At 33.8% G+C, this 24,624-nt stretch overlaps 1 protein-coding gene across 3 annotated transcripts in view; it reads left to right on the plus strand.

The window, feature by feature from the left end:
- Positions 1 to 24,624, plus strand: part of ASCC3 (activating signal cointegrator 1 complex subunit 3) — a 324,300-nt gene that overhangs the window by 92,375 nt on the left and 207,301 nt on the right. For all 3 annotated transcript variants that reach the window (XM_059941507.1, XM_059941508.1, XM_059941509.1), the window contains exons 9-10: positions 7,877 to 8,077; positions 8,513 to 8,653. In XM_059941507.1, the coding sequence (XP_059797490.1) occupies positions 7,877 to 8,077; positions 8,513 to 8,653 (342 nt within the window). The remainder of the gene's footprint in view (positions 1 to 7,876; positions 8,078 to 8,512; positions 8,654 to 24,624) is intronic.

The raw sequence follows: 24,624 nt of genomic DNA on the forward strand, positions 1-24,624 counted from the left end.
TAAAAGGGGAAATGGTGCATATTTAGAATGACTCTGTGCTAAACATAAAGCCTTTATGATAAATTAGCCATGATACTCAGTTTTCTATTTAAGAACAAATATTAAGATACTAAGAAAAATAATTGCAGTTCAATTTTGTATATTCATTCATGTATAAAATGAACACCTGTGTTTCTTCTAAGTTAGAAGAATATTAAATATTTGGAAGCAATGATTGTTAGTGCCATTTAATTAGACATTAGTGTATGTATGAAATATAAATAAAACAATGAATATTATCACTACATAGTTCTAAATTTAAGTAAAATAGAGTTTTGATATAGCCACACTTTTTCTTCCTCTTTAATCTTTTGTTTCCTTAAGGTATTTGTGAATATAATTTGAATATTATTTCAATACAAGAAATTCCTTATGCTCAGTAAACTTTAACTTAATTATCTCATGTTCTAGTAGCTCACAAACATAACTTGAAACATACTGAATCCTCTAGTGATATTTTTTAATACTGTTACAGTTGCTGCCTGTACACATTCCTTTTTTTTTTTTTACCAACAAGTTTATTTTGAAAATTATTTCATCCATTTTTCTAAATTTAAAATGAAAAGCAAAAAGAAACTTTGGGGGGAGGGGGCAGAATATGGGCTGTGGAAGTAATTTATAAATTTTTGTAGGGGTTTGCTTTTTTTTTTGATATCTTGCTTCTCGACAGCATGTTCTGTTGCTAGTAAAGACTGTATATATGCAACAGTAATTTAAGGAGTCTTTTGCAGTGGTTTTTAAATGAATGTTGAAACTTAATTGGCAAACTGAATCATTGTATGATAGTATTTTAGACGGTATATTTGGTGATAATTTGTGTTTGGAGCTAAGACAAACTCAGTTCAGGTCTCATCTCTTCCACAATTTATTAGCAGTGTGGACTTGGGTGAGTTGTTTAACTTCTTTAGGCCTTAGTTTCCTCCACTACCCTATATTCTTTCAGGAAAATCTTTAGAGGTAGGTGAGTCTCTATGGTAGTCCGGTCTTCAGAGTCTGTTCATAACCTACTTTTCCATCTTCATTATCTCTGCTTCCCCTTCCTCCCATCTCTGTCACACAACTACTAACTTTTAACTAGTTCCAGGTGTTTTTCTAATACTCGGTTCCTTCTACCTGAAAGAGCATTCTTCTTAGTGACTCTCTCTCCCCTCAGATACCTCAGCACCTAGTCCATATCTTTATTGTAGACAACTGAAATGGCGTAATATAATTTTATCACCTTTTTTTCCCTTTAAACCACAAGCTAAATATTCTAAGGATCATTTTAGACACTCTCTTACTTTTGTTAAGAGAAGAAATATTTATACTGACATAAGTCCTTAGTATAGTAATATTTATGCAAGTGATCAGTAAATGATTGTTGAATTGAATAGAATGTTATAAACCTCCATGTGTAATAGGTTTGTTTGTGAGTATATTCTTCTAATGCCTTAGTTTACTTCTTGATTGAACTGTAACCTTTAAGAACAAAAGAAATGTTTCTTATTCAAGATTGAATATAGGTTTTTTCTGGAACTGCTATATATTTTGCTTAGATCCAGTTTACTCTTCCTTTGGAAGATATTGTGAATGAAGTGTGTATCTTTTTAAGATTTTTTAAGACTTTTCCCCTCATTTATTCAACTGATTTATCAATCAGTAAAAATTTATTTAGAGGTCTATTATGTTCCTGGCAATTGGTTAGGTACTATGGTAATGCAGAGAGTAGTAAAACTGAATCCTTAGTTTAAATCCAGTGGGCCGGATATACATATAAACAAATCATTTCAGTGTTTGTGGTTAAGGGCCATAATGACAATATATATATAAAGGGGGTGGTGTGAATGTCCAGCTGCTGAGAGAAATGGGAGTTCCTTAAATCTTTTGAAATACGGCAGAGTATAAATGCATAAATATAATAATTGCGTATGGAATTGAAGGGGACCAGAGATTACATTTGAACTTGAACTTGAATGATAATGAAGAGTTTCTCAATGTTGGGAAAGGTATTATAGATGGTACAAAGGCACAAAGAATGTCCAGAAAATAGCATGTATAGATAGCAGTAGTGGAAGATAATAACAAGGGTTCACATTTTGAAGGGTTCTATTTGCTATACCTTCTGTGCCTTGAAAGATCTTGTATGCTACCTACCCTGTATAGTTAAAATGGACAGTGAGAAGTCTCAGAAAATCTTCAAGCTGGAATGTGACATGATCAGATTTGTAGTTTAGGAATAGTGGACTTTTGTCATGAGTCTATGAAGACTGGAAATTGTAGCATTCACTTACCATAGTATTTTAGAAGCTTCATATAAAAAACAAAGATGATATATGACAGTGATGATAATAGATGTTATTAATTTATTTCAACACAGTTGCAAGTACCTACACTGTGTATGGTTTATACTATATGGTTTATAAACATTAGCAATTAAAGACTGCGATTCTGAAGTTACACTATCTTCGAATCCTAACTCCACCATTTATAGCTGTGTGAACTTAAGTCTTTTGAAGTCTCTGTTTCCCCATCTGTAAAATAATCTGGTATGGTTATTACAAATAATTAGGATATTCATATGAAGGATTTACCCTGTGATTGGCTCATAATAAGAACTCTGTAATTGTTGGCTATTTTTATAATTTCCTTGGGTGATAGTATAACTAACCTTATTTTACAGATGAGGAAATAGAACTCAGAGGTGTTAATTATGTTCAAAGTTACATTGCAAATACAAAGCCAATCTTTTAACCTGGGCCTCTGACCCTAAGCCTCGTGTCCTGAAAAATGTGCTGCACTGCCAGTCCCAGGCTGAGTCATCAGCAGAGATCGATGAGAAAGTATCGCTGGTACTTTCAGGTGTTTAATCGGTCTGCCCAAGAGTTTCTAGGGCCCTAGAGATACTACTCTGATCTTCAAAGTGTGTGTGTGTCCAAATGAAAGCATAAGTGGATATAATAGATAAGTCTATAAAATTATTTTTCATTTTAAAAAGACAGCGTTCTTGAGGTATACTTGACATACAATAACCATATATATTTAAAGTGAAAATTTGATAAGTTAGCGTATGTAAACACATGTGAAACCATCACCACAATCAAGATAGTGAACATAATGGTCACTTTCAAAAGGTGTTTCGTGCCCCCTGCAAGCCCTCCTATCTCTCCCTCCACCCACCTCCCTACCCCCAAGCATCAACTAATCTGCTTTCTGTCACTATAGATTAGTTTGTATTTTCTAGCTTTCTGTATAAATGTAACCATGCAGTATGTATTCCTTTTTTTTTTAAATTTTATTTATTTATTTATTTATTTATTTATTTATTTATTTATGGCTGTGTTGGGTCTTCGTTTCTGTGCGAGGGCTTTCTCTAGTTGCGGCAAGTGGGGGCCACTCTTCATCGTGGTGCGCAGGCCTCTCACTATCGCGGCCTCTCTTGTTGCGGAGCACAGGCTCCAGACGCGCAGGCTCAGTAATTGTGGCTCACGGGCCTAGTTGCTCCGCGGCATGTGGGATCTTCCCAGACCAGGGCTCGAACCCGTGTCCCCTGCATTGGCAGGCAGATTCTCAACCACTGCGCCACCAGGGAAGCCCCTGTATTCCTTTTTTTATTTGGCTTCTTTCATTCAACAGTCATTTTGAGATTCATCCTTATTTTACATGTTTCAATGATTCATTCCTTTTTATCACTGAGTAGTATCCCATTGTATGAATGTGCTACATTGTATTTATCCATTCATCTTTTGATGGACATATGAGTTGTTTCTGGTCTTAGCCTATTACAGATAAAGCTGCTATGAACACTTGTTTACAAGTTTTTGTATATACATATACTTTTGTTTTTCTCTTGGGTAAAACCTAGAAGTGGTATGGCTGGATCACGTTAAGTGTATGTTTAACTTTTTAAAAATTAAGTGCCAGTTCCTCCACATCCCCACCAACACTTGCAAAGGGCATTTAAAAATTTTTGAGGCATTTTAATAGGTGTATAGTGTTATCTCATTGTGGTTTTAACTTTCAATTCCCTAATGACTCACGGTGTTGAGCATCTTTTTTGTGTGCTTATTGCCATCCGAATACTTTCTTTGGTGAAGTGACTGTTCAAATCTTTTGACCATTTAAAAAATTGGATTGTTTGTTTTCTTATCATTGTGTTTGGAGAATTCTTTATATATTCTGGATGCAAGTCCTTTATCACCTGTAAGCTTCACAGAGATATTCTCCCGTGCTGTGGCTTCTTCTTTCATTTTCTTAACATTATCTTGAAGACTGTAAGTTTTTCGTTTTGCTTAAGTCCAGCTTATCAATTTGTTTGTTTATAGATTATGCTGTGTTTAAGAAATCTTGGCCTAACTCAGGACCACAAAAAATTTATCTTTTATTTTCTTGAACACGTTTTATAGTTTTAAGTTTCATTTTAGGTCAATGATCCATTTTGAGTTAACTTTTGTATATGGTAGGAGGTATGGATCCAAGTTCATTTTCTGCGTGTGGCTATCCATTTATTCAGCATCATTTATTGAAAATGCTATCCTTTGTCATTTGCATTGCCTTTGAGCCTTCGTCAAAAATCAGCCGTCCGTATATGTGAGGGTTTCTTTGTGGATTCCTTATTCTGTTCTTCGATCTATTTATCTTTATGCCAATACCACGCTGTTTTGACTTCTCTAGTTTTTTAATAATCCTTGAAATCATGTAGTTTTAGCTCTCTTACATTGTTCTTTTGTTTCACAGTTGTTTTGTCTCTTCTAGATCCTGTGTGTTTCCATATGGATTTTAGAACCAGCTTGTTAATTTCTATAGAAAAGCCTGCTGAGATACTGAATTGGATTTGCATTGAATCTATATATCAATTTGGGAAGAACTGACATCTTTCATAGATTTTTTTTTCATTCTGTTAGCAAAATTACATAGTTTTTAGTACATAAGTGTTTCCTATCTCTTAAAATTTTTATAATTTCAATGCTATTGTAATTGATTTTTTAAAATTTTTTACTTTCAGATTTTTCATTGATAGTAAACAGAAATATAATTTTAAAAACATGCTGGTCATGTATCCTCCAACCATCTTAAATTAACTTATTAGTGTTAGGAGATTTTTTGTAGATTCCATCAGATTTTTGCCTAGGAAATCATGTCATCTCTAAATAAAGACAGTTTTTCTTCTTCCTTTCCTACATGAATGCCTCTATTTTTAAATTAAAAATAATTTTTTTTCCTGGATTGTACTGACTGGAACCTATAGTACTATGATAAGTGGTGAGTATAACATATAATATGGCATTAAGTGGTGAGTGTAATATCTTGTTCTTGACTTTAGGGGAAGGCATTTAGTCTTTCACCATTAAGTATAGTATGAGCTGTAGGGTTTTTGTAGATATCCTTTGACAGTTTGAGGAATTCCCTTCTATTTCTAGTTTGCTGAGACTTTTTTTTTTTTTTGGTTGGGAATGGATGTAGGATTTTGTCAAATTATTTTTATACATCTATTGAGATGATCATATGGTTTTTCCATTATAGTGTATTATTATGGTGAATTACATTGAGTTTGAATGTTAAACTAACCCTGCATTCCTGTGATAATCCCCACTTGGTAATGATATATAGTATTATGTTGTAGAATTCAATATACTAAAGTTTTGTTTATAATTGTTTTCTATGTTCATAAGGGATATTGGTCTGCAATTTTATTTTGTCTGGTTTTGGTATTAGGGGAAAGCTTGCCTCATAGAATGATTTGGAAAGTATTCTCTCCTCTGCAGTTTTTCTGAACAGTCTAAAACTCCATGAAAAATTGGTATTATTTCCTCGTTAAATGTTAGGTAGAATTTACCAGTGAAACTGTTTGGGCCTAGAGTTTTCTTTGTGGGAAGGATTTTAACTTCAGCCTTAATTTCTGTAACAGATATAGAGTTATTTAAGTTGTATATTTCTTCATGAATGAGCTTTGGTAATTTGTGTCTTTTAAGAAAGTTGTACATTTGATCTAAATGGTCAAATTTATTGGCATAAAGTCGTTTATAATATTCCCTTATATTATTTTAATATCCGCAGCATCTATCTGTAGTGATGCCATCCTTCTCATTCTTGACATTAGTAATTTGTGTCTTCTCTCTCTTTTTTTTTTGGCCACGCCACGTAGCTTGTGGGATCTTAGTTCCCCAACCAGGGATTGAACCCAGGACCTTGGCAGTGAGAGTGTAGAGTCCTAACCACTGGACTGCTAGGGAATTCCCTGTCTTCTCTCTTTTTTTCCTGATCAGTCTGGCTAGAGATTAATCAATTTTATTGATCTCAAAGAATAAGCTTTTCTGTTTTCATTTCATTGATATCTACTTTGATCTTTATTATTTCTTTTATTCTGTTTTACTTTGGTTTTAATTTTTCCTTTTTCTAATATCTTATTTTGAAAGATGAAGTCATTTATTTGAAACCTTTCCTCTTTTTTCATATAGGTGGCTAGTGCTGTATATTTTTCCTTGCATAGTGCTTTAGCAACATCCACAAATTCTCATATGTTGAGTTTTCATTTTCTTCAGTTAAGAATAGTTAAATTCCCTTTTGAGTTCTTCTTTCATCATGGGTTATTTTAGGAAGAACGTTATTTAGTTCCAAATATTTTATATTTTCTAAGGATATTTCTAGTAAGGATTTCTAATTTAATTCCATTGTGATCAGGGAATATATTTTGTATGTATTGCTTCCTTTTCAATTTATTGAGACTTGTTTTATGGCCCAGAATATGGTATATATATATCTTGTTAAATGTTCCATGAACAATTGAGGAGAATTATTGTTAGATGAATAAATGTCAGTCAGGTCAAATTGGTTGTTAGTGCTGTTGAAATCTATTGTAGCCTTGCTGATTTTCATGCCTACTTGACTTATCAGTTCTTGGAGAGGGATGTTGAAATCTCTGACTGAAATTGCAGATTTGCCTATTTCCCTTTGCATGTCTATCAGTTTTTGCTTCATGTGTTTTGAAGATCTGTTATTGGGTATATAAACATTTAGGATTGTTATGCCCTAATGATTAATCATCTTCTTCATGAAATGACTGGGTCTCTATTCCTGGTAATATTCTTGGCTTTTAAATCAATTTTTTTCTGGCATTAATATAGCAATTCCAGTTTCCTGCCATTAATTCCATCCAGTGTTTTGTTTTCTCTCAGACATTGTAGTTTTCATCTCTAAAGACTTTTTGTATAGAAGGTTTTAGGAAAAATTAATTAACCACTCTGTGTCTTTAATTTCTTCTCTATTAAAAGGACATACTAAAGGTACCTATACTATAGAATTGTTTTGAGGATTAAATAAATAAATATATGAAAGTGATTACAATTGCATGTGTCACAGTGTAAGTTCTGAACAAACATAATCTGCAGCTGTTATTCCTACTATTAAGGCTGCCTTTTCAAAAAAGTATCTTTAAAAATCCATAACATATTGAAACAGAATTTCTTATTGATATACATCCCCAGGAATTTTCTTGTTTTCACTTTCATTAGTTATCCTCAATCTAAATAAACTAGGCTATCATCATATGAAATCAAAAGATACCTGTTTAATTTTGTTTCATTACATTATTATCATTGTTTTGTACTTAGGATTGTGTACAAAGATACAGGTATAGTCTCATTATCATATTTTACAAATTTAGTGGGTTACAATTCCCAAGTGCATTAGAATTGTACAATAGTTGTGAGTTGTCAACTGTGCACACTTAGTTTAAATACAGGACGCATTGAGAGACTAAACAAATTAGTTGTTTGTTTTTTAATCACAAAAAATTTGCATTTAATGTTTTGTATGAGACCTTCACATTATTATCATTTATAGTGGGTCATGTCATTTTTAGATTGGACAGCTGGCTTTTAAAGGAATGAGAAGACTCAATAGAATCCAGTCAATTGTGTTTGAGACTGCCTACAACACCAATGAGAACATGCTGATTTGTGCCCCTACTGGAGCTGGAAAGACCAACATTGCAATGCTTACAGTTTTGCATGAAATTCGCCAGCATTTTCAACAAGGTGTTATCAGAAAGAATGAATTTAAGGTAGGAAATTAACAAGTCCGACAACAGCTTTTTAAATTGTAAAATTTAAAATCATTTTGCAGTTGTACATGTTACATGAGATCTGGAAGTTTTTAAGGATATTATACATGAAGTCATGTAAAGAATGCTGCATGATTCACTTCATTACTTTTAGGCAACCCCTATTTGTGTTATGAAAATCCCACTACCCCTGTGAAAGCTGTGAAAACGCCCTTAGCTTTGAAGCACCAGTTTTCAAAGTGATAAGGCTATATAAACAAATTCCATTGTCCTGTAAACAGCTGCACACTTATGCAACAAAGATAAGTACTTTTCATATATCACTATTAAGATTTTTCACCCTAAGTGGCTAGCATCATATTTTACAATAAATAGTGACGTGTATTGACGTTGTAGTTTTTGCTCATTCATCAAGCTAGTGTTTCTTTGGCGCAGATTGTATATGTTGCTCCAATGAAAGCGTTGGCAGCTGAAATGACAAATTACTTCAGCAGACGTCTGGAGCCACTGGGCATCACTGTGAAAGAATTGACTGGTGATATGCAGTTGTCAAAAACTGAAATTTTACGAACTCAGGTATGTTGTATACTTAGATTTTTGTTGTTGTTGTTTAATACCATTCTTTTTTTTTTTTCCAAGCAATTGTTAAAACAACTATACCTTAAGTAACTATAAAATATAATACGAATGTAACATGGTGAACTTCTTTATTTGTAACCACAGCCTATCCTCTACAGAAGAGGTTTCTGCTGGTGCTTTGTTCTATTATAGCCCTTCTAACTTCCATGATTCTTGCCATATCTTGAGTATTGTTAGATTCCTGATGTAGATTTTAAGTCATTGACAGTAAATGTTGATCTTTTAAAACAATAGGCACTGAGGATTTTCATAAGACCAGACTTCAGTTTTAAGAGCAGGAAAATGTATCTTTATATTTTATATGTTGTAGATGTTTAAAGGATCCCACTAGCATTCTAAAGTATTCCATAAGGATGGTTTAACGTATATAAAAAAGTTTTTAGTCATTCTGTATTTTAGCAAATAGGAAGCTACTAAATCTTGCACTGTATATATAGCACTATATTAGGTGAAATGTATGACAAGCAGGGCATTTAAGATACCGTTCCTGCCTTCAAGGATCTTATATTATGACTGAGTAGACAAAAACTACATTAGAACTACAACTAGATTATCATTAATGGATGCAACGTGTAAGTAGGTGATGTTCATAGTGCTTGTAAAAAATAAAATAATGTATAACCAAATAGTAATGGGACAATTCAGGGGAGTTTAATGGGAAATAGATGATGTAGCTTTTGAAACAGTGAATAGACATTGATTTAAAATGTGATTTGAGGGTGTCTTCATTTCCTAGGGCTGCCATAACAAATTATCACAAGCTTTGTGGCTTAAAATAACAGACACTTAATTCTCTCACAGTTCTGGGGGTCAGAAATCTGAAATCAGGGTGGCGGTAGGATTTAGTTGCTTTTGGAGGCTCTGATGGAGTATCCTTTTCACGTCTCTCTCCTAGTTTTTGGTGGCTGCTGGCAGTCTGTGGCATTCTGTGGCCTGTACACACATCACCCCAGTCACTGCCTCAGTCCTCACATGGACTTTTTCCCTGCATTGTCCTTTCCCCTACTTTTTCTAAGAACACTATTTTTAGATTTAGGATCCACCCTAATACATATGATCTTATCTGAAGGTCCTTACCTTAATTATGTCTGTAAAGATCCTTTTTCCAAATAAGGTTACAGTCACAATTTCTGGGTAGACATATGTTTTGGTATGCCACCATTCAACCCATGACAATGGGTATGCCAGGTATACTGAACCACATAGCAAAGAAAAAAAATCAGGTTCCAGTTAAATGTATTTTGGACTTGATAAGGATAGAGTGCATTATAATAAACATTTCAGTCAGTTTTACCAGTTATTCTTAAATTTGCCTTTCATAGACACTCTTTTTATTTTTTTTCATAGATACTCTTGAAAAAATCAAATCTTAATATTTATATACAGGCATGTTCATTGTAGTATTTTTAAAAAATATATAACAGAAAGAGTAAGAAGAAATTAAATATCTATGAATAGAAGACTAGTAAACAATATGATATTTCACTTGATAAGATAAAATATTCCTTAAAATGATGTTTTCTGAGAATTTTTATTGGCCTTAGAAAGTAAAGTTTAGAAAAAAATACAGGAACAACTCTTTATGTTAATACAGTTATGTATTCTATGCAATAACCAAAACACTGTCGGGAGGAATAATTATAGTAGTTATGTCTGGTGGTAGGATTATGGAAGATTTTTTCCCCACTTTTTCTACTGTAAGAATGTGTTAATGTTATAATCTAAAAAATAAGCATAATTTTTATTTTTTATTTTATTCTAGTTTAGGTATCATTGTTTTATTCAGCATAATTATTTTTCTTCTATATAGTTGTTTCATAACCTATCACCCAATTACCTAATTTTTTGGTAAAGGCTAGGGAAAGGAAACTAAAATTTATGGGGCACCAGCTAGCATGAAGCTCTTGTCACTATGCTAGTTGCCCTACAGACATAACAATGCAGTTCTGTTGAGGAGAGTAAGGCTTATTGAGGTAACAGGTCTTGCCTGGGCTCCCATTTCCAGTAAATCATGTAGATAGGATTGGATTCCAAGTCTTCAAATTTCAAAGTTTGTGATAAATTTCTACTAAAATATGTCACTTTTGCCCATCTTTTATATCTACAGTTTGTTGTTTTAGGTGGTGATGGTGGTGGTTTAAACCACCAAGATACTGAAGGAGCTTGGTAGTATTTGAAAGAAAATCAGTAAAATGAGGGTTTGTCATGTGAGGGAAAAAATGCATATCTATAGATGTTTAGTTTTCAAGGCAGTTCAATATAGTATGTATAGCAAATAAATGAAATAATTAATTTGTAAAGTTACTGAAGATAACAAAATTACCTTATTTAGAGATCAAAAGTTGGGAAAGTAAAGGTGTGTTAACTTAATTTTTTAAAGAAATTCCAAAATGCCACCATTTTAGGACTTAGTGATTAATAATGAAGGCTCTAGTTAAGAGTACTTTTAGAAGTTTGGAAAATTTCCCCAAATGTAGAGATAGTGAAGGCTTTAGTTCACTGAAGTATTTGTTTTTGTATTAATAGCTTTAGCTTTTGGAATGCTAAAATTAAAAAAATTTTAAACTCATCTCTAAATTGTAAAATAGAATTTTGTCATATCAGTGGTGACAGTATTTGTTACTATTCTTTTAGTTTGTGAAGGACTGATATTCAACTGCTCTCAGGGTATATGACAGTACCAGTTGTTAAACTACTGAAATATTTTTTAGCTCGTTGGGAAATGGATACTGCTAAGAGCCCTCCAAGTGCAGCTCCTACCAACTCATAATCCAGCAATTAAATGGTTAGTACCTGGACCAGCAGGAGGCCTCTAGGATGTAGTTTTAGCCCTAGGGCAGCTGTTCCTATTAGTTGATTTTCTTGCAGTTAATCACCCTATTTCCTCCTTTCCTGTACTGATGCTGACTTCCCCAGGCCTCAGTGCTGGTCTGGGGTGGGAATGAAAGAATACCTTTGCCTGTCAGCCTGGCATCCTTACCACCCCTCCTTTCTGGTGGACAGTTGTCCATTCATACTGGTTGTTAAATGTTTTAAATATTATACCTGATTTTTAATTAATACTACTAGAGTTTAAAGATTTATTAGTGAAGACCAGTATCTATTTCAGTAAAGGTTAGTAGATAAGAGCAATGATCAAGGATGTAGCTCTGGTTATTAATGACAGTTTCCTTCAATTAAAAAAAATTCTTTTACCATATTTATAGTAGCCTCTTTAAAGTCATTACTGAACACAACATGTGGCCCATTACGAGTCAGGCTTTATTGACTGCCTTTTTTTTCTGTGAATGAGTCACATCACCCTGTTGCATATCTAGTAATTTTGGGTTGAAAATAAAAAGTTTTAGCAACTCTAGATTCTATTCATCCAGCCTTTTCCTTGAAACATTTTAAATTTGATTTTGTTAAAAAATCTAGAGAATTATTACCTAAAAACAAGAATAACAATTATATTTACATATAGTCACTTTAGCTAATAAATTTTTATTTTTTTTATATAATTTGTATACTTAGCACAATGAACTGAATCATGTTTAAAATATTAAGTTTATACAATAAAGAGAAAGGATTTTTACAGATTTGTGTAACAGTACAATGTTATGTACAGTTTCTATATTTATGGACACATTTATAGAAATAGTGTTATGTATGATAGCTTTCAGGGCTAGCTGAACATATAATTGCAGAGATCATTATCTTAAAACCACATCAAGACACATAGACTGATAGATATTTTTTTAGTGTGTGATTTTTACTTTCATAATGTCTTATGAAGTCATACAAATTAGATAAAAATCTGACACATAACCAACTGTCTTTATTAAAAATAAAATTTCCTGAAACTGGAACCATTCTAGAGCATCTGAGACCATACCTATGATATAGCCTACCTAAAGAAATGAGTTTTGTATCCTGGTGGGTACAATGAAATTAAGGGAAGAAATTAAGTCAGTTTGTTCCTCTTTTATTACTTGCAAGTCCAGACTTATGAAATTTTCTGTAAATGTTAAGTTTGGCTTTGGTAATCTTACCTCACTGCTATGCCGTATCCAGGGTTCTTCTTCTGTATCTTTCTGTTTTAGTCTTTCTGCATACCATTAACAGACCGGTTAAGAAAATGAAAAAACAGAACAGACCAAAAACCCCCTGCACTGACCTACTAGAGAATGGACTTGAGGATACGGGGAGGGGGAAGGGCAAGCTGGGACAAAGTGAGAGAGTGGCATGGACATATATACACTACCACACGTAAAATAGATAGCTAGTGGGAAGCAGCCGCATAGCACAGGGAGATCAGCTCGGTGCTTTGTGACCACCTAGAGGGGTGGGATAGGGAGGGTGGGAGGGAGGGAGCTGCAAGAGAGAAGAGATATGGGGACATATGTATATGTATAACTGATTCACTTTGTTATAAAGCAGAAACTGACACACCATTGTAAAGCAATTTTACTCTAATAAAGATGTTAAAAAATTTTAAAAAAACAAAACAAAAAACCCCTGCATTGATTTGGTCTTTTGCGTTGCTATAGAGAGGCAACTCTCAAAATTGATATGGGGACACCCAAAGTTTGCTGAGACTCTTCAGGGGATCAGCGAAGTTAAAACCAGTTTTTGTAATAAGATTATGATGTTATTTTCTTTTACTCTCATTTTCTCACAAGAATAGAGTTGAGTTTTCCAGAGGCTACATAATGTGTGATGTCATCATCACTGACAACTAATGGAATGAGTACTTTGTATTTTAGTGTTGTAAAAATTTCTTAGTTTCAATTTCTCATGTAAGAAGAATTGATAGATATAACCCAGAAAAAGAAAAGCTGTTTGGGGCCTCAGTAATTTTTAAGAGTGCAAAGGAGTCCCAAAGGCAAAACGTTTTGAGATCTACTATTATAGGGGAAAGCTCCTTATATATGACATTGGATTCTCTTCATAATCTACATCCGGCCTGATTTTTAGCCTAATGTTCCCAGCTGCTTTCCAATGTAAACTTCAGCCAGACCATTTTTGCTTTTTCTAAAATAACATGACTCAACATTTTCTCCAATGAACTTTGCTAATTAGTAAGTTTACTTACTTACTATGTGTCACTTTTTCTGACCTCCAAGGTCTCCAAAGAAATATTCACTGCCATTCAAATTACTGTTCCCCTACAGGTAATTTGTTTTTTCTTTCTCTTGATCACCTTTCAACTTGATCATCTTTTTCATGATGTCTTCCTTTATTCATTGACATTTCTCTAAATCTTACCCATTCTACTAAACTCAGTTTGAACTCTGTAAGTACTTTATTTCCTCTTGCCTGAGTCCAACAGCACCATTCATTTATATTCATGAAATAATACCTTGTCCACAAAGAACATGCTTTTGGATCTGGTGTGGTCTTAGAAATCTGGGCAATCTCAAATAAAATTTTGGTTGCTCTTATAACACATTCAGTGTGTTAATGAACTGATGCTAGTGAAAGAGTATTTATGGAAAGAAAAGGCAGGTAACATTTGAATTCAAATTATGGGCCAGTCACTATGCTAAGTGCATATATACATCCTCAGTAAGTCATTACAAAAACCTTATTGAGTAGTGTCTCCATTTCACACCTACAGGAAGCAAAACTCATTAAAATCTATCTCGATTTATATATTGTATTTTCAGAAGGTTGATGAGCATCTCTTTGTCTCTCATTTACTCGTCTCTGTACTTCCCTAGGTCTGGACGGGGACCATGTGCTTGGCCTCTGTAATGGTTCATAAGTGGAACCTCGTACTTTGTGCTTGCTCTTTATTCTCCTCCCATGTACCCCTACTGTCCATGATGGTCATTTCTGTAGACCTGAAACTATATAGTTATCAACCTCTTCACACTATCCTTCTACCTAGTCTCACATGCTCACAGATTAATAGACTGTGCTGCTATAACTGCCTTTGAGATTGGGCTGTAGAGAGAGCAAAGCAGGGATATTGCAGGGCATGCGGGAGTACAGACATACTCAACTTTTATTTTTGAATTTTTAATTTCCTGCTTTCCCTACTTTTTCCACTTTTATAATTTTTAATAGCTTTTTAATGATTCCCATTGTATATTTCCTTTGGTAAGTAAGTTTCCTAATAATTAACACAATTAAATATAATCTTAAATTTTCCCTCTTTTTTTTTTTTTTTTTTTTGCTTTTTCATATTTTACTACAGAGGTACTTCTGATGTATTATTAGTTAATATGTAATTTGTAAACTGCTACGTCATAGCCTACACATACAAAATCATTTTACAAAAATGTTCTAAAAACTAGTAGATAAAACGTGTTCTCTGCTGGGCTGTTACTGGAAGGTGTCGTTCCCTGTCATTTTTAAATATGTTTTCAGTGTTGTTTGTTTATCTTTTTTTTTTTTTTAGTATGGGAAGCCAAATTAGTCTCATTTGCAAATTCTCTGTCATGCTCTTCTGATCATATTATTTCCTTGCTCATAAATTTTCTTTGGCTCTTTACTGCTTACTGAATTAAGTACAACTACCTAGCTTGTTAAGAATCTTGTATAAATTAAGTATAATGCAGGATGTGATCTGTTTTGTGGTTTGCTAGGGATTGTCAGGTCTAGCGGCAGTTATGATTTTATTGAGGTTTGATATAAAATTTCCTTTTACAAGAGAGAATTATATAATTCTAAGATTTATTGTCAGAAGAAATACTCTGTGTAGGCAACAGATACCTCTTTGGTGTTCAACTGAGAAGCAACTTTGAACAATTTAGTAAATTTGTCATCAGTGAAAACATCAATCTACTTTTCCAACCTTATTTTTCACTATTCTACATCTACTGTTAATTTCAAACGTCTCCCCCTAAATGTACTCTTTATCAAGAATTGATACTTTAAAATATTCATTTTGCTTTTCAGTGGTTCCATTGAGCAGTTGAGCTTTTTCTTATACTCTTTCCTCAACTCAGATTATTCCTTCTACATTCTTTCCTAGTATCATAGATGCAGTATTCTTTTAAATCTCAGTGAAAATACTGGTCAGAAATTTTAGAAAAGGTTTCTCTTCTCCTGGCAGTAACTGTATCAAAGCAAGGCATTTGCTCTGAGTTCTGAAATCATTATCCTTTTTAAAAATTTTGTTTGCTCATGCTTATCCTGGGCGGAGTTTATCTGTGCAGCTTTGGAAGTTGAGATGGGTTATTTCAGGTTTTGTTTTTGTTTTCATTTTGGCTGGGGATGAAGGGAGCTTTGTCAAATCTGTTAGGCCCAGGCAACAGCACAGGGAACCCTGAATTTCTGTTGTATTATTCTGCCAGCTCAGAGCTCATCCAGCAACCTTAGTTGGGAGGGTGTGTGTGGTGTGCATATATGCACGTGCTTATGTCACATTCAGTGTTCCTGCCCCAATTTACTCTTCTCTCAAGGGGATTCTTCCTCTGGCATATATTTTATTGGTTATTTCACTGAAAATGTGTATATACTTAAGGGTGGAGGGGAGGAAAAAAGGGGAGGAAAAATGGTTAGAAATTACACATGCTCAGGTTACAGTTTTATCTGGATATCTGTGTATACGTTTCATTTAATGTTGCTACCTTTCTGTATAAAATCGGAAGATATCTTTATTGCATCTCCAGTTTAAAGGGTATTTTTGCTGGATATAGATTTGTAGGTTATAAGTTCTTTTCTTCCACCACTTGAAAAATGTGTCACTTTTTCTGACCTCCAAGGTCTCCAAAGAAATATTCACTGCCATTCAAATTACTGTTCCCCTACAGGTAATTTGTTTTTTCTTTCTCTTGATCACCTTTCAAGATTCTTTGGTTCATGTCTATAGATTTATGTCTTTTGTCAGGTTTGGGAAATTTTTATCCTTTATTTCTTCAGCCCTTTACTCTTTCTCCTTTCTTTGTTGGACTGCACTGATGGGAATGTTAGTTCTTTTGTTATTGTCCCACAGGACCCTGAGATCTGGTTTTCTTTTTCTTTTCTTCAATATGTTTTCTCTGTTGTTCAGATTGGATAATTATGATCCATCTTTGAGTCCACTGATTCTTTCATCTATTGTCTGAATTCTTGCTATTGAGCCCTACCAGTGAATTTTTAGTTTAGGTTGTATTTTTTAGTTCTAAACTTTTTTTTTGGTTTTGCTTTATGTTTCTTTGCTGAGACTTTGTTTCATTCGTTTTGAGTGTGTTTGAAACTGTTCTTTAAAGGATTTTTATGATAGTTGCTTTAAAAGTCTTGTCAGATAATTCCAATATCTTTGTCATCTCAGTGTTAGAATCTGTTGCATGTCTTTTCTCATTTGAGTTGAGATTTTCCTGGTTTTTATGTTATTTTCAGTCATATCCTGTACATTTTGGGTATGGTGTTATGAGACTCTGGTTCCTACTTAAATCTTGTTACCTGTTACTGTCTGGCTGGGATAGTTGTCAGGACTTTTTCCACACGTGTCCCCAAACCCTCAGTGCCAGTGTCATTACACAATGAGGTTGGGGAGGAACAACTTTTTTTTTCATGCTGTTTGGCTGGTGTAGTCAAAAAGTTTCTGTTCATGGGACTTCCCTGGTGGTGCAATGGTTAAGAATCCGCCTGCCAATGCAGGGGACACAGGTTCGAGCCCTGGTCCGGGAAGATCCCACATGCCGCGGAGCACCTAAGCCCATGTGCCGCAACTACTGAGCCTGCACTCTAGAGCCCGCAAGCCACAACTACTGAGCCCACATGCCACAACTACTGAAGCCCGCGTGCCCTAGGGCCGCATGCCACAACTACTGAGCCTGCATGTTGCAACTACTGAAGCCCGCGTGCCTAGAGCCCGTTCTCCACCATAACAAGAAAAGCCACCGCAATGAGAAGCCCGTGCACCACAACAAAGAGTAGCCCCCACTCGCCGCAACTAGAGAAAGCCCGTGTACAGCAACAGAGACCCAATGCAGCCAATTAAAAAAAAAAAAAAAAAGTTTCTGTTCATCAGGGCTGCCCTCCATCAGTACTTTGTTTAGAGAAACTTCATGTATCTTGGGTGTTTTGTTTTATTTTGTTTCGTGGATGGGTTCTGTACCCTTTCACTTTCCTAGTTTTGAGCTTCTTCAGCACCTGATTGGGATATATAAGAGTCAAAGAAAGAAAGTAAGGAACTCACTGCCAGATTATTCCTTGAATCCTGAAATCCCTATGCAGTCTCACTTCTTATTTCCAATTTTTAGAGTCTTCTGAGGTCTGTTTCATGTATTTTGTTTAGGTTTTTTAGATGTAATAAATAGGGTAAGATGAAATGTGTCTACTCTGTTTTGCCCAGCCATACAGACTTAAAATTATAATACAGTCAAATTTATCAACATCCTCTATGGTTTGTGCCTTTTTTGTTTGTTATATTTTCTTGGAAGTACTAAGCATGATTTGGAGATATTGCTGGTTTGGTTCCAGACAACCACAGTAAAGCGTATATTGCAGTAAAGCGAGTCACATGAATTTTTTGGTTTCCCAATTCATATGAAAGTTATATTTATACCATACTATAGTATATTAAGTGTGCAGTAGCACTGTGTCTTAAAAAATAATGTAAAACCTTAATTTAAAAATACTTTATTGCTAAAAAATGCTCACCATCATCTGATAGTGAAGGGTTGCCACAACCTTCCGTTTGTGAAAAACACACTTATCTGCAAAGCACAACAAGGTGAAGTGCAATAAAACGAGGAATGCCTATACCATGACCCAAGTTTATGAGATCCTTTTCCTATATTTTTCTTCTAATAGATTTAAAGTTTTGTTTTTCACATTTAAGTCTTGAATCTCTCTGAATTTTAGTTGTTATTTTGGTGAGGGCAGGGTTCTAATTTTATTTTTTTACCTAAGGAAAGCCAAATATTTCATAATCATTTTCTCTCTATACTTTCCTGGTAAATTTGAAATGCCATCTTTATGATATTCTAAATTCTACTGTTGTCTTATGGGTATTATGGAGCTTTTTGTTGTTACATTGTTGTATATGTCTGGCCTGGCCTTGGGACTATGCTGTTTTAATTACTATTATTTCAGAATAAGTCTTGAACGTAGAGCAAATTCCACCTCCTTATTTTATTCTCATTTTTCAGAATAACCTTAGCTATTCTTCAGCCTTTACTTGAGCATTTTCATTTTGAAATCAGACTCTAATTTCATTACATTAGAGGACCTGTTGAGATTTTATAGGAATTGCAATGAGTTTATGGAATACTTCGGGGGAGAATTGACACTTGTATCATGTCATCTCTCCATCCATGACCATTGTATATTTTCCACTTTTTAGGTCCTTTTTGACCTTCAAAAATGTGTTATAATTTTCGTCATGGGTCTTATATATCATTTTTAAGATTTGTTTCTGGGGATTTTATATTATTTGTTGCTGTCTTTTAAAATTTCTCTTATGTAATGGTTATCATTGGAGTTTAAGAACACTATTAATTTTTGTGTGTTTATATTTTATCCCACAATCCTGCTAAATGCTCTTATTAATACTAATAGCTTATCTATATATATCTTTGGTTGTCTATATACATGGTGATATAATCTACAAATTACAGCAGTTTGGTCTCAATAACTTTGAGAGTAGCCCAGCCTTAGACTCTGATGTCTTTGGCTTTTCTATCTTAGTGTATGTGTGTTTGTGTTGTTTTAAATATTTCCTCTTATATGTTTTTGAACTAGAGAGGGGAGTTTACATCAGCTCATTCTGCTTTATTGAGTGAAAGTTACAAAATTCACTGTTCTCATGCTAATGGACAGCAAACAATTAAAATGATCACAGAATAATGACTAAGCTATATGTGTGGGATTACTAAGAAAGTTTTTTTGTTTTGGAAGTCTGGAACTTCTAAATATTTTACTATTTAGAATTACTATTTTATTGAATTAAAAGTTGAAAGCAGAGAACCATATAGTTAGCTCTGAGAAGAAAAAATTTCATAAACAGAAATGTTGTAAAAGTAGTATAAAGTTCAGAAGTGCAAAAGCATTCAGCTTATATTTTTTACTTTTGAAAAAGAGGCTTAACTATATTTGAAAACATCATTTGTCATTTTAAGTTTGGCTAATTGAATAGAAATATCCACTCAAAGCAAGTTTTAAAGTACTAGTGCTTCTTTGATTAATAGCAGTTCCAGACCTCATTTTAAGGGGAAAATCCTGATAAATTACTTTTGTGTCCTATTCTTAAAAAAAAAAAAAAATTATTTAAATGTATGAATCTTAAACCTCCTAATGACGTCTGTAACCCTAAAATATTTTATTTTGTATTCTTTTCCAAGTAGACACATAACTGAAAAAAGTAGAGACTACTTTTAGTAACTTCACATCTAAAAAATTCATATGTGTTCGATTTATAATAAAGATAAATTGACTCTTCTGACTGAATTAACTAGATCATTTTATAAAATTATCACTCGACCTAGTACTTTTAGATAGGAAATGTAAAATGTTTTGCAAAAGAATCCTAGAATTGAGTTGTAACAAGGTTGATGTTTTAAGGGACACATTTGAGGTATATGAAAAACCATCATTAAGTAGCTATTTGCTGAATTATGAACTTTTATCTCTAAAAGTGTCTTAATTCTATATGCTTCTAAAGGACTAATTTGTTGCGCCTCATTAGTAGCTTGGAAAGTATCAGAGTATTAGTTTGTCTTAGCTGATTTTAAATGGGTCTGACTGGTCTGTGTAGAAGATGAGAGAGAATAAATAGCTCTTGGTGGATTGCGGCTGTGGGCATGAGGTGTCAAGATGTTCAGTGGGGAGACAGACACTAATTGTGGAGAGAGCTACCCTGAAGTTTTGTGTGCGCCGAAGATAAATTTTGCTGCACACTTTTTCAATATTCAGTATGAGGGTTTTATGTTAAAGCTAAAACTAGGAACTTATTAACTTTGTGATTTCATTAGTTCTTTGTTTTATTTATTATTGCTTAGGGAGCAAAAATGAAAATTACAGAAATAATAATTTTAACTTTTATTATACTCAAGAACAGATTGTCCCAGTATATGTGTGGCAGTACAGTATTTTGGGGAGCTGCTGAGTGAATGACAGAGTTCTATGGTCAGATAGGTAGTCTGATCCGTGTGAGAGACAGATAATCCTATGAGTATAAGAAAAACTAAGATTCCTTGCAGTGAACTTAATTTATTTAACTTTAACTTAGCATTTTCCAAACTTAATTGAATATAGATCATTTCTTTCACAGAAAAATGATTACTAGGACTTGCTCTGAGAAATGGTACCCTGGTACATTTTCACAGATTTAGTGAAGTCATGTTCCAGGGGGAATAGTTAGTCTTACTTTTGATAGTTTTAAGAAATCAACCTCAGGTAAGTGTTCTGTGTTGCTGTGGTCTTTGATATAATGTATTTGGTTCTGACCAAATCTGAATATATTAAAAGTACTTTGTTTTAAACCAAACTTTCTTTTCAACGCTTACAACTCCTTAAAATATTTTATGGATAATTATGCTTTTAAAATTTTGTAGTGTTGATATATGTATTCAAGAAAATTCTATTTGTTGTTAGTAGTGGCTTGCAAAGCATTTTTTTCTTAAAACAAATAACTCAAATACATTAACTATAAAAGGAGTGTGAATTTTCAGCACAGTTACTGAATGGTTGAATATTTAGACTTTAATCATGGTCTAAAACTAATGATAAACTAACTCTTCAGGTCTTCCCGAGAATACTCAGAAATTGCAGTATCAAATAGTGTACATGTTAAAGATTATATTTTTCTAGACAGTGTTGTTCTGTGCCAAAATAAGATCTCAAAAAAATGTTGTCTTTTTTAGCATAGTGTCTTCTTCATTGATGTCAGATTTCTCTTTTAGAAATGTCAAGATATTCTTAGAGTAATGAAACTTTCTCCTCTAAGTAGAAGGCATTTTTTTATTTGTCCATTTTTCCATGCTCTTTTATGGCATTTAACACAACCTCCTTCCACATCATATCGATTTAATTCTGATTCTGGTATTTTAGGACAGCTGATAGCCATTTTTATTGTGAGAAAATACAGTTTTTTGCTGTTGAATATTTTAGCAACAAACTACTTATCAGAGATCTTGGTCAATTTCTGTCAAATTCAAGATATTAATTAAAATTTTTACTTCTTTCTCTAATTTTCAATTTCGACTTACAAGAAATTTAAATATCACCAACTTTATTTTGTTTATGTTACTTGGCACTTATGTGTATATTAGGGTACAAATTGAATAGGATGTCACCTTCAAAATGTTAGATTGCTAAAAAATCTTTGATCAAAAACCTTAGATCAGAATGATTGATTGGTAAAGCCCAGATCCAAGTTTTAGAGACCCTCCCACGTCTGTGTTCTGAAGAAGGCCCTTTCATTTCTTATGTATTTCCTATTACATGGAAGGAGAACAAGCAGGAAAAGTAGCTTGATGGGTATATTTTTAATTTTGTGCTTATTAGATTGTTTACTTTCATTTTTCTCATACTTAAATTCACAGTTTCCCACATTTGAGAGTTTTGCACTTAAACTGGTATTCTGGATTTCAAAAGAAACAATAATGTAAAAAAAAAAAATACTACACTTAAGCATATTCTGAACATCTTATGTACAGAACCTTGAACTGTTTGTTGCATAAGTCATACAGTTTGGTCAAAATCTATGCAGTGGTCATCGTATAACTTTTGGTTAGCTCATGTAAATAGAATTTGGTCCATTTAACATTCTGGACATAGTTCTGACAGGTTGAAGGGTAAATGGATGTAATATACCAAAATAACATTTTCCTAGCAGACAGTTTTGAACCTGAATACATGGTAGGACAAAATAACTTCTTATAAGAGTAGTAAGTTTGGTTTTAAATATGTAGATCATGAAAAGATGTCTGGAGTTATAAACAAAACTGAGTTGGAAGGGCAAACAAGTCCAAAAAGACTCTGGTAACATTTCTGGAATAAGTTAGAAATATAATGCCACTTGGGTTTTCACATGTAATTCCCAATAGATCTGGTGAAACGGGCCAAATGCTCTGTACTTGGGGGTTAGGATTTCCTGAATCTTATAACTTTGCCCTTCCAGTTCCATAAAAGATTTAATCTCTTTTACATGGGCGTATTTAAACAAACAAACAAACACAAAACAGCAAGATAATATAGACTAAAGGTAGTAGAGAAAGGCAAAGGAAAATATGGACCAGGTTAAAAAGAGGAGCCCAGAACAATACTAATGCACTAATGCATATAACATTATGGAGAGAGGCCTGACCTGGTTTATAAATCACAGTGACCCTTTGCCCAGGAAAAGCTATTCTTGAGATAAGAAACAAAAATATTTCCCAAGGACTCTTAAAAAGAGAATGATAAGTGATCTGATGAAACAAAATGTCAACAACATCTCTCCAGTAGATTCAATGATAGGTTTTATGGACCTTTTAAAAAAACAATAGGTCTGGCATGTAGGAATCTATGGGTCTCGTGGAAGGGTAATCTGTGTTTCCTTTTCATTTAGGAAATTACAAATATGCCATATGTCCCCATGTTCAAGTGTTCAGTATCGATGACTGCCATATATTTGCTGGGGTTCTCACTGCTTGCTTTGCTTGATAGTGCAGAACTGTGAAAATCACCATGCAGACTGAAACCATGCAACATGATCTTTGTAATGGAAAAATGTTTCCAGAGGGGTTTTGGGCAGCAACCTGTAGTCAAACACATTCATGTTTTTACTGCAAAACTTTCCACACCAAGTGTAAATTTACATATCAGTTCAGGTCAGGTTTTGCCAGGAAAGATTAAAAAAATACTTTGTCTCTCAGAGTTGGGTTTTTTTTTTTTTTTCTTAAATCTTAGAATTGGAGGTACAATTATGGACCTGCCTTAGGTGTCTGTGGGAAAATGCATTCACATTAACAAATTTGGAGGCCAGAAATATGTAGCACTGCCTTTGGTTAGTTTTGGAAGCATTGGTAGGGGCCTGGGGCCACTTTCCTAGTTTGTGACCTTCATTTTATCCTGTATCAGAAATTCAGAAGCCTGGATAAGGAACTTCTATAGGATAAGATTTAGGTGTAAGGCAGGAAATAGCATAATTGCGTTGCATCCTAAGATTTGAACCAAACTTATGATAGGCATTTAACTTTTATTTTCTATAACTGAATTAATGCCCAGCTATAGAGCAATAAAGTGGATCAATTTTAGTATTAAAGATGATTTTCAGTTTTTAAAATATTTCATATAATTATAATTGAAAAAATCTGCTTTGCTTCATTTTATGTAATTTAAATGGAAAACTGGGGTATTAATATTTTTATTGGTCTTACAAATGAGTCTCTCCATCTTGAGGCAAATTTTAATGTGTAAACCTAGATTTATATTGGAAATGAGCATGAGGGAATGACCTAAGGGCACTGTTCTCAGACATGTTTGGATCATAGACCAGTGAAAATCTGATGAAAGCAGTGGACCCTGTCCCCTGGAGTTTGGATTGGGGGAGCAAATATGCACAAATATATGCAGTTCTGCACAGTATATTCTAACGGTTCACTCATTTCAGGCAAGGCAACCCTTGTAACCATTCTTTCATAAAGCAGAGGGTTCTATGACTTGGGAATTATAATCCTAGAGTACCTTGGTTGGGCACAGCATTCACTGGAATCTATACAGACTTGCATGGCCCTTAGTTTTAGTAGGACACTACAGATTTTAGCTGTGCTGTGCTGGTTGTTTTCCTGTATTGGGGATCAAATGTTTTATATAAGAGTGGTGGCATATATATATATTGTTAGGTACTACAATAATACCGTTATTGTGTTAGCCATGACATAAAAGCACCTGAAACGTTTTGTAAACCTTATTCTATAAAAAGTGTGCAGTTATAAAAAAACATAGATTTGGTTAGTGAGCTTCCTATTTTATAAAAGTTAGATGTGATACATATATGCAATGGAATA

The sequence above is a fragment of the Balaenoptera ricei genome, chromosome 12 (genome assembly GCF_028023285.1).
Source record: "Balaenoptera ricei isolate mBalRic1 chromosome 12, mBalRic1.hap2, whole genome shotgun sequence".
Classification (NCBI taxonomy): Eukaryota; Metazoa; Chordata; class Mammalia; order Artiodactyla; family Balaenopteridae; genus Balaenoptera; species Balaenoptera ricei.